The 11,063-nt window shown below is 49.1% G+C and overlaps 1 protein-coding gene across 1 annotated transcript; it reads right to left on the reverse strand.

The window, feature by feature from the left end:
- Nucleotides 1-4,216: 4,216 nt before the first annotated feature.
- Nucleotides 4,217-9,975, reverse strand: LOC132387907 (C-type lectin domain family 9 member A-like). Its single transcript, XM_059960228.1, has 5 exons — nucleotides 9,915-9,975; nucleotides 8,815-8,982; nucleotides 5,128-5,270; nucleotides 4,678-4,742; nucleotides 4,217-4,406 (listed from the first exon to the last, which is right to left on the reverse strand). The coding sequence occupies exons 2-5, from the start codon at nucleotides 8,915-8,917 to the stop codon at nucleotides 4,217-4,219; spliced, it is 501 nt and encodes a 166-aa protein (XP_059816211.1). The 5' UTR covers nucleotides 8,918-8,982; nucleotides 9,915-9,975.
- Between the last annotated feature and the right edge of the window lie 1,088 nt (nucleotides 9,976-11,063).

Here is an 11,063-nt window from a genome sequence, read left to right on the forward strand (position 1 = left end):
CCAAAGGGACATTGTTTTGTGGATCCAGAACTGGCTTGCCCACAGAAGGCAAAGAGTGGTTGTAGAAAGGTCGTATTCGCCATATAGGTTGGTCACCAGTGGAGTGCCTCATGGTTCTGTTTTTGAACCTTACTCTTCGTGATTTTTTTGAATGACCTGGATGAGGAATTGGAGGGATGGGTTAGCAAGTTTGCTGATGACACTAAGGTTGGAGGTGTTGTGGATGGTGTGGAGGGCTGTCAGCGGTTACTTCGGGACATTGATAGGATGCAAATTCGGCTGAGAAGTGGCAGATGGAGTTCAAACCAGATATGTGTGAGGTGGTTCATTTGGTAGGTCAAATATGACGGCAGAATAATGAATTAATGGTGAGACTCTTGGCAGTGTGGAGAATCAGAGCGATCTTGAGGTCCGATTCCATTGGGCGCAGGGTGACTCAGTGGTTAAGTGAGTGGACGGTATATTAGCCTTCATCAATCGCGGAATTGAATTTAGGAGCCGAGAGATAATGTCGCAGCTATATAGCACCCTGGTCAGACCGCACTTGGAGTACCGTGCTCATTTCTGGTCACCTCACGACAGAGAGGATGTGACAGACATAGAAAGGGTGCAAAGGAGATCTACAAGGATGTTGCCAGATTGTGAAGCAGGTCTTATGAGGATAGCTTGATTTAACTCAGCCTTCTCTCCTTGGACGGACGGAGGATGAGAGGTGCCCTGATAGCGGTGTTTTAGATGTTGGGAGATACTGATCGATGGATGGTTTGAGGCTCTATCCCAGGTCTGAATTGATTGCCACAGGAGGACACAGGTTCAAGGTGCTGGGGAGAAGGCACAGAGGATATGTCAGGGGTATGTTTTCTTCACTCAAAGAGTGGTGAGTGCGTGGAATGGGCTGCCAGGAAAAGTGGTGGACGCAGATACGAATGAGTCTTTAAAGAGATTTTCGGATAGGTACATGGAGCTTAGAGAAATAGAGGGCTTTGTATAAGCCTAGTGATTTCTTGTGTAGGGACATGTTTGGAACAACAGTGTGGGCCGGAGGACGTGTATCATGCTGTAGCTTTTCTATGTCTCCATGGATATAATTCTCTATATGTCCAATCTATCATCTTGGATTATTTAAAAATTTCTGGATGTTAGCATTTACCCCAAGACGTTGATCCGCTGCATCTTGTCTCTCTCCACAATAGGTCTACTGCGGGTGGAAACTCACTTGCTCAGCCACTGGGCCTTGGCCTTGGACCATCTGGACAACAACAATATTGACAACAGCTCATCGTTCAACACCGTCATTTCCTCAGTTTTATTCAACAGGATCCAAATCCTGGGCCGTTGTATCTCCCCCTACAACGGAGTTTCATACTTCCTCATCGGGAATCCACAGTCAGTGTAGATCGGTGACAAGATTTTGGATCAGCGGATAGTGCTGAGGGAACAGGGATTTGGACAGAGAGGAAAATGGGTAACGAAATGGCTGATGGAATACAGTGTCCGGAAAGGGATGGATCTGTGCCTCTACTCATTGGGATTCAGAAGGCTCAGAGTTGACCACATTGAAACCTATTTAATGTTAAAGGGACTCAGTAGAGGGACTGGGAGAGAATAGTTTGTCTGTTGAGCGAGGCTCAGACATGCAGGGGAGATTCAGAAATGAAGGATGCCAATTTGGCACGGAGATGAGGAGGAAATTCCTCAGCCAGACACGAGTGAATTTCTGGAATTTGCAGCAGGCGACGATGGAGACCAAGGCACTGGGTAAATTGAAGATCTATTTAAGACAAAGATCGAGTGAGGGAAGAGGTTCTCCTGAGGAAATTTGAGCAGGTGAGGCCTAACTTGAAAAGCAGAACCAAAAGGGATGACTGCCCGAGACCCGTGCAAATTGGCATAGGGTAACGAAGATTCGAAACTTAAAGAACTGGTTTGGGAGAAGTGGATTTGAATTCATGAGAAATCAGTGGTAATATTGGGGAAAGAGGAAGCAACTCCAATGGGACGGGGTGCACCTGAACCGTGATGGGACCTGGATCCCAGCGAGTCGCATTACAAGGGCTGTGGATTTAAACTAAATAGTAGGGGGTGGGTTCAGCAGACTGTCTGAGTACGGATCAAGCAAACGAGAAAGGTGTAGATAAAGATCCAGTAAAATCAAAACATAGAAAAGAGGGAAGTAAGGGTGGAGTGAAGTGAAGCGAAAAAAATTCAAGTGTAAAGAGATGAAGATGACATGATTTTAAAAGCATAATGAGTGTAAAAGCACTTTATCTGAATGCCCGTAGTTTTCCTAATAAGGTCAGTGAACTTGTCGCACAAATCAGTACAAAGGAGAGTGATTTAGTGGCCATTATAGAGATGTGGCTGCAGGGTGGAGAAGATTGGGAATTAAATATCCAGGTATATCAGGTAATATAGAAGGACAGACAGGAAGGTCAAGGTGGTCGTTTAACGCTTTTCATTCAGGATGAAATCAGGGCGATTGTGAGAGACGATTTAAGATCTAAGGAGCAGAATATTGAATCCATCTGGGTAGAGATAACGGATAGAAAAGGGAAAAACTCTCTGCTGTCAGTTGTCAATTGAACAGCGAACAATATCATTACAGTGTCACAGACAGGAAACAGAGGAATATCTGAGACATGTAGGAATGGAACAGCAGTTATCATGGGGTCTTTATCTCGCACAATCAATTTGTTCGAGGCAGTCTTGAGGAGGACTTCACAGACAGCAGCCGTGATGGCTTTCCGGAACAGCATGCTGTTTAATCTACAAGGGAACGTACATCCAAGTTCGGAATTCCCATCCCCCTGAGTATGGAGAACAGTTACTTCCCATTTGAGACTCAGACTGACAATTATTCCCTACCACACTCCTTCGTGGAATGTCCTAATTAAAAGACTCTTGTTGAGCACTCAGTGCACAACCGTAGGCTTTTAATTTCCTCTTTGGATTTATTTACTCTAGTCTTGGTTATTTCTAATCTGAGTCTGAGTGAATTCTAGACCTGACTCTGCGTGTACCTTCACCACCGTCCATATCTCTTTCTTTACAGAAGGGATTACAACGTCAGCAGCGTGAGGAGATGTGGTCTGTCACTGAAAACTCGCGGGTTTCTCCGGATCAACGGTGGAGAGCATTCTGGTTTGTTTCATCTCCGCCTGGTGTGGAGGCTGCAATGCAGAGGGTCGCCGGAGGCTGCAGAGGGTTATAGCTTCAGCCAACCCCATCGCAGTCAAACCACATCCCCACCCCACAAAGAGGAATTATTCAAAAACTACCCCATCCATTACTGAGGACCTTCACAACCCGGGAAGTGCCTGTCGTTATTTGTACCATCGGGGTGGAGGTACAGGTGCCTGACGATCCGCACTCGACGACTTAAAACAAACTACTGAACTTCCACCCCCACCATCAGATTACTAAACCCTTCTCGGATACATGAACAGCCTCGATATTCCCCTATTTGCTGAGTTTATTAATTTTTGGAACTTATATTAAATCTACGGCATTGCGGAGTACCGATTGTGCAAATGATCTACTCTCGGGTGGTACAAGTCAAAAACAATAAATAAGATGGTGATTCCGGTGGCAAACACGCGATACGGATAGATAGGACATGTGGCACGCTGGTCTTCACTGAGTACAGGAGTCGGGAGGTCACATTGCAGTTGTACAGGACATCGGTGTGGCCACACTTGGAGTACTGTGTTCGGTTCTGTTCGCCCTGCTGTAGGAAAGATGAGCTGGAAAGAGTGCAGAGGGAGATTTACGAGGATGTTGCCGGGATTCGAGTGGCTGAGTTGTGGAGGCCGGGCTGGCGTAGGGAGTTTATTCTTTGGGGAGTAGGGGTGACTCTACAGAGGTGTATAAAACCCTGAGGAGCACAAATAGAGCACAGTCTTTTACCCCAGAGTTGGAAATCTGTGAACCAGAGTACACAGGAGTGAGGGGAGAGTGGGTGGAGAGGAGGGGAGGGATACCAGACGTGGAGTGGTGGAGAACGATGCGGGTGGGGGAGAGAAGAGTGGGAGAAATGGTGGTAAATAAAATGGTATGCTGGGGAAAGAGGAATGTAGGAGCGTGTTGGTGGAATGGGATGCGAGTTGTGGAGGGGTGTATTTGGGAGAAGGGCAGAGTGCGTGAAGCGGGAATTTGAGGATGAGGTGGACAACAGTGGGGAAGAGAGACGGGAGAGGAAGACGGATTGTAATGTGAATCAGTTTGGCCCAACGGATTGTTGACAGAGATCCTGGATCTTTTCAGGAATATCCGTGCGAAAATGTGTAGACTTCTCGCAGATGAAACGGTGTCGACGATTGCAACGGATCCCCCATCCGGGAGAGTCGCAGTTACCGCAGTTGGGCATTCCACTGTCATGCTTCAACATAAGACTAGAAGCCGATTCCCTATCAAAGAATGTTAAAGAAATTTAGCAGAGTCAAAACAGCTCCAGGAGGAAACCCGAGACGTCACTAATTTAATTCCACTTCAGTGTTCTTTCCATAAGGCAAGTGATCCGCCTAAACTAGACCCCAGACCCGTTTCATTCCCCACGGCCCTGTGTCGTAATCTAATCTACGATCGTGACCCCCACACTTCGCACAGCCACGGTGTGTCTCCAAACTAATCCCCCTGACCCCGTCACAAGCCAGAATCCAGTGTGAATCCGAATCTCACCCGGCTTCGCATTTTCCAATCCAATAAGATCCATATAGATTGCCGATAGCGTTGGAAACACCATTCTGCAAAATTAAACCTCATCAATTAATGTTTAGGAGGAGCCTCTTCCAATGTATGAACTGGGGAGTGTGGGATGGGATGGTCGAGAGAGTGAGAGTGAGAGAGAGAGCGAGTGTGTGAGTGTCTGAGGGAGAGAGAGAGAGAGAGAGAGAGAGAGAGAGAGAGAGAGAGAGAGAGAGAGAGAGAGAGAGAGAGAGAGTGGAAACTTCACTCTGTGTCTGATCCCGGGAGTGTGTGATGCGACGGTGTGGAGGGAGATTCACTCTGTGTCTGACACCGGGAGTTTGTGATGGGACGGTGTGGAGGGAGATTCACTCTGTGTCTGACCCCGAGAGTGTGTGATGATTCTTGTGTTACTGTGTAATCTTCTCGTGTTGTGACACATACCGCTTCATCCCTTGAATTGATTTCCAGCAGCCTTGAACCACGGTTTGAACATTCTTGCACCGCTCTGGGGAAAGCTGTTGTAAACGTGGTTATGTAATAGCACCGATCTTTCTTTCTGATCCAGTCTTCGGAACAAGTTTGCTCTGGAAATCAGGGACAAGGAAATGTGACAGACAGACTGAAATTCCCTTCTCACTTTCCCTTGATACACACCCGGTGTAACACACAGACTGAATTTCACCCACACCTGAGGTCATGAACACAGTGAATCTCCTCCCACACCGACCCATCGCACAATAACAGGGACCAAGCACAGTGCCGGTCCCTCCAAACCATCCATCAAATTCTCCAGGGGTCAGGATCCTGAGTGAGTCTCGTACAAGGTGGACCTATCCACACAGAGGCACAGAATGAAGTTCCCTCCACATCTTCCATTACAGACTCCTCCTCTACCTAAGTCCCCTGATACACTCCCGGAGTCATACACAAAGTGATGTCTAACTGACCTTGCTCCCTCCACAACAACACACTGCCGCGCTTATGGTTCGGACACAGACTGAAGTTGCCTTCACACTCTCCTATCGCACACCCCCGTGGTCAGACACTGAGTGAAGCTCTCTCTCTCTCTCTCTCTCTCTCTCTCTCTCTCTCTCTCTCTCTCTCTCTCTCTCTCTCTCTCTCTCTCTCTCTCTCTCTCTCTCTCTCTCTCTCTCTCTCTCTCATCTCTCTCTCTCTCTCTCTCTCTCTCTCTCTCTCTCTCTCTCTCTATCCACGGCCCCATCACTGACATGGGTTCAGACTGCACTCTGCTCACTGTCAAGTCACAGGTTCCTGCGGATAGACACAGAGTGAATCTCCCTCCACTCCGTCCCATTACACACTCCCGGTGTCAGACACAGAGTGAATCTTCCTCCACACAGTCCCATCACACAGTCCCGAAATTAGATACACAATGAAATCTCTTCACATGATCCCTGTGTCAGTTGTAGAGTGAAGATCCCTGCAGGCCATTCAATCACACACATCCTGACAGGGCAAACGCATGTCAGCGTTCCATCCCGATGTCTGCCATGCAGAAAAGTTCCGAAAACACATTCCCAGGTTCAGACACAGAGTGGACAATTCCACACTGTCCCATCACACACTCCAAAGATCGGATTGTCCCTCCGTAGCATTCCCTCACACGCACACTGTGTCAGTCACAGAATGAAGCTGCTTCCACAGTGTTCTTTCACAGCCCACAGAGGTCAGACGCGGAGTGACACTCCTCCCATGCAGACCCATCACACTACCCAGAGTTGAACACAGTGTGACGACGCATTGCACTGACACATAAAATACTCCCGGTGTAAATCTCAGAGTGACTCCCACTCCGCACTGTTCCAAGACACATTTCTGGGGTCAGACACAGAATGAGACGCCCTCTAAACTGCCCCATTGCACTTTCCCGGGGTCAGATACAAACTCGCATCATACCCTCCCATAGTCAGTCTCAAAGGAAAGCTCGTCTACACCGTCTAATCTCTCCTGCTGCCATACTCAAGCTGAGTCTCCCAGACCAATCACAAGGTGTAGCTCCCTCAACTCCTCCTCATCAGTAACTTCAGGAGTCAGATACCCATCTCCTACCCCCCACAATATCACAAAATACCTGAGGGACAGACACACATAGAATTTCAATCCGCTCCTCTCCTTTACACAACCTCGGAGACAGCCGAAGAATGAAGGCTCAGGGTCCCATCATACTATCCCGGTGTCAGACACAGAGTGAATCCCCCTCCACACCATCCCATCACACTCTCCCGGTGTCAGACACAGAGTGAATCTCCCTCCACACCGTCCCATCACACACTCCCGGGGACTGACACGGACTAAATCCCCCCCCCCCTCACACCGTCCCATCACACTCTCCCGGTGTCAGACACAGAGTGAATCTCCCTCCACACCGTCCCATCACACACTCCCGGGGACTGACACGGACTAAATCCCCCCCCCCCCTCACACCGTCCCATCACACTCTCCCGGTGTCAGACACTGAGTGAATATGCCTCCACACTCCCACCCCACCGCATATTCCCGTATTGAGACACTGTATGAAGCTCCTCCTACACGGTGACATCAGACAAAACGGGCGTCAGTAAACGAGAGAAGCTCCCTCCGCATCGTCCTGTCACACTCCACTGGTTTCCGACGCGGAGCCGAACACATCCAAGCACATGTTATCTTTCTCGGTTTCAGGCGCACACATGACACACGCCCGCCAAAAACGCTCTCACACCAAACACCCCCCCCCCCACCTTCCCGCCTATAGCTACCCATGGCATACACACTGTGTCAACCACAACGACCCATCATACACAAACGGGGTGAGACACAGATTTAAAATCCCTGCAAACTGTCCGATCACACACTAACAAGGTCGAACGCAGATTACCTCTCTCCACGGACCCATGACAGACACCCGGGGTCGGACGTGGAATGATGCTCCCGTCAACACTGTCCCATCACATACTCCCGTTGTCAGACAAAGAATTTTGCTCCCTCCACAAAGCTTTGTCACGCAATGATAGGTCAAAGAAAGAGTGAAGCACTCTCTCCATGTCCTCGTCACTCATTCCGGCTGTCAGACTCCATACTTCCACACCGTCTTATCACACACTCCCGGCCTCAGGCACACAGTGAAGAACCCTCCACACCACCCCTCGCTACCTCCCTGGATCAGGGAACAGAATTTAGATCCCTCACGTCCTCCAATCACACACAGCCTCGATAAGGCACACTGTGAATCTCTCTCCATGGCCCCATCGCACAATCCAGCCGTCAGACACAGAAATAAACTCCGTCAGCACACACGACGAGGGTGATTCTCCATCGTTTGCCTCTCAACGCATCACGTAGCAAATTTCAGTCACAGAGTGAAGCTCCCTCCACACGACCCCATCTCACACTCCCGAGTCTAATACAGTGTGAATCTCCATCCTTACGTCCCATCAAGCATCTCCTGGCGGGTCACAGAGTGAGTCTCTCTCTCTGATCCGTTCCATCAAACCAACTTGTGTTTTCACACAAAGAGAAGCTCCACCCACACCCTCCTGTGGCACACTCACGGCGTCAGACTCCCTGCTCAATATCCAATCACACAATCCGTTGTCAGATAGAATATACGTCCATTTGCACTGTCCAATCACACACTCCTGGAATCAAACACAATCGCTCTCCCGCTCGACGAGCCCATTACACACTCCCGGGTTCAGGCACATAGTGAATCCCCCTCCACACCGTCCCATCACACACTCCCGGGTTCAGACACAGAGTGAATCTCCCTCCACACCGTCCCGTCACTCACTCCTTGGGTCAGACACAGAGTGAATCTCTCTCCACACTGTCCCATCACACACTGCCGGAGGGAGACACAGGGTGAAGTAGCAATGCTACGTCTCACAATCCCGTTGTCAGACACAGAGTGAATCAAAATTCACAATGTCCCATCACACTCTCCTGGATTCAGTGACAGAGGGAAACTCCCTCCATGCAATCCCATCACACACTCACCGGGTCAACCACAGAGTGAATCACCCTGCCTGCCAACTCTTCACACACTCCCGATGTCAAGCACAGAGTGACGCTTCCTCTCCCCATGCCTGCCCTGTGATGAGGAGAGGGTGAAAGTGGGGGATGATGTCTCACCTCTTCTGCTGGTTAACAGTTCACAGATTTCAGCTTTGGTTTCGTTGACAGATCTGTACTTCGTTTCCATCTCAGTGAACTGGTGACGGAGATCGTTGTTCATTCGTTTAAGATCGAACAGATTAGAGTTTCGCTGACATGTTTCGTAAGACTGACGAATCTGTGATACTGAGTGAGATGGTGAAGGATTTTTAGCGTTTACAGTAACACGTGATTCAGCGTCACGCCACCGAACGGGTCATAGAGAGTGTTGCGTCAGTGTCACGGAGAAGGGCGTCACAGTGAAGGATGTACTGATGGCACAGGGAGAGGCGTCGGCGTCACCTTGATGGGAGTGTCTGTGTCACGCTAGGGGGTATATCAATGTCCCGGTGAAAGTCTTTTTTTTTTGTTTCTATTGTGGTCTGCGTCAGTATCGTATGGGGCATGTCCGAGTTGCTGTGAGGAATGTGCCGGCGTCACTGTGAATTTAACTGTCGGTATTACGGTAAGGGGTTTGCCTGTGTCAGGGTGAGGTGCGCCTAATTGCCTCAGTGAGCGGTGCATCGATGTTATGTTGAGGCGCGATACTGTCACGGTACGGGGTGTTACAGTGACATCTGAGTCTTTTTCACAATGCGGTGCGGAGCGGATCACATTGAGGAGCGTGAAGATGTCACGGTGTACGCAACATCAGCGTCACGGTGAAGAACGTATCGGTGTCACTGTGAGGTGTGTTTCGGTGCTGCCTTGAGGAGTTTATCAGTAACGCCATCAGGGACATGTCGAAGTTATTGAAGGGTACCATGCAGCCAGTGTGACAGCAATGTGCGTGTCACGGCGATGGTCGTTTCAATGTCGCGGTTAGGAGTGTATCTATGTCTCTTTGTAAGTCGTGACCGTAATACGGTAACAGCATTGTTAATGTTATGGTGAATGGAGTGTCGGTGTCAGGACGAGTCTTGATTGTGTTACGGTCAAGGCCGTGTATTTTTCACGGTCAGAGGAGTGTCCGTGTTATAGAAGATAGAGCATGGAATTGTACAGCACAGTACGGGCATTTCGGCCCACAATGTTATGCCGACCCGTAAACCCTGCCTCCCATATAACTCCCCACATACCTGTCAAGCAGCCTCTTAAATTTCAGTGATGATTCTGCCTCCGCTATTGACTCAGGGAGTGCATTCCACGCACGAACCACTCTCTGAATAAAAACATTTTTTAAAAAAACTTCCTCTAATAACCCCCGTCAGCTTCTTACTCTTTACCTTAAAGCCAGGTCCTGTTGTATTGAGTAGTGCGCCCTTAGGGAAGAGTCCACTCTATATATTCCTCTTAATAACTTGTATAACCCTATCATGTCTCCTCTCATCCTCCTTCTCTCCAAAGAGTAAAGCCCTAGCTCCCTAAATCTCTGATCATAAATGAGACTGTCTAAACCAGGCGGCATCCGGGTAAATCTCCTCTGTACCCTTTCCAATGCTTCTACGTCCTGCCTACATTAAGGCGACCAGAACCGGACACAATAATCCAAGTGTGGCCTAACTTGAGTTTTATAGAGCTGCACCATTACCTCTCTTTCTGTGGAAAGTGGCCAATGAGTGAGTGGGCCAGTGAAGGTGTGGAGTTTTAAGGCTTTGACTCGAGAGACATTTGAAGATCCTGTTAGCGAGGAAGACCAACCAGGCGTGAGCCACGGTGGAACGGCCTCTGTCACTGAGTCTGACCCTGCGGTGCAGAAGGATGGGACGGAGAAGAGGAGAACTGTCGTCATTGGAGACTCTATAGTCAGGGGAGCAGACAGGAGATTTTGTGGACGTGAGAAAGAAACCCCCATAGTTTGCTGTCTTCCGGGTTCCAGGGTCCGGGATGAATCTGATCGGGTGCATGACATCCTGGCACGAGAGGGAAAACAACCAGAAGTCGTGATACATGTTGCTACCAAGGACATAGAGTGATGAGGTGCAGAAGTGTGAGATCCGGGAACTAGGCAGAAGGCTGAAGGACAGGACCTCAAATGTGGCGTTCTCAGGATTGGTGACAGTGCTACGTGATAGCGATGGTAAGAATTGGAGGAGATGGCAGTTGAATGCGTGGCTGCGGTTCTGGTGCAGGGGGCAGGGGTTTAGATTTTTGGCTCAATGGGATCTATTCAGGGGAAGTCAGGACGTGTGCAGATTGTATAGGTTGAATCTGTGCTCGAGGGGGAGCAATATGCTTGCAGGTATGTTTGCTGTCATGGTTCGGGAGGGTTTAGAATAATTAGCAAG

Source organism: Hypanus sabinus, unplaced genomic scaffold (assembly GCF_030144855.1).
Source record: "Hypanus sabinus isolate sHypSab1 unplaced genomic scaffold, sHypSab1.hap1 scaffold_2333, whole genome shotgun sequence".
In the NCBI taxonomy this organism is placed as follows: Eukaryota; Metazoa; Chordata; class Chondrichthyes; order Myliobatiformes; family Dasyatidae; genus Hypanus; species Hypanus sabinus.

Bases quoted from the DNA above. Each gene is read 5' to 3' on its own strand.
- LOC132387907 (XM_059960228.1), bottom strand. From the start codon at position 8,917: ATGAACAACGATCTCCGTCACCAGTTCACTGAGATGGAAACGAAGTAC. The intron at 5,271-8,814 runs GTGAGACATCAT...CCTGATTTCCAG, and splicing joins ACTGTTAACCAGCAGAAGAG to AGCAAACTTGTTCCGAAGAC. The intron at 4,743-5,127 runs GTATGTGTCACA...TTAATTTTGCAG, and splicing joins TCAATTCAAGGGATGAAGCG to AATGGTGTTTCCAACGCTAT.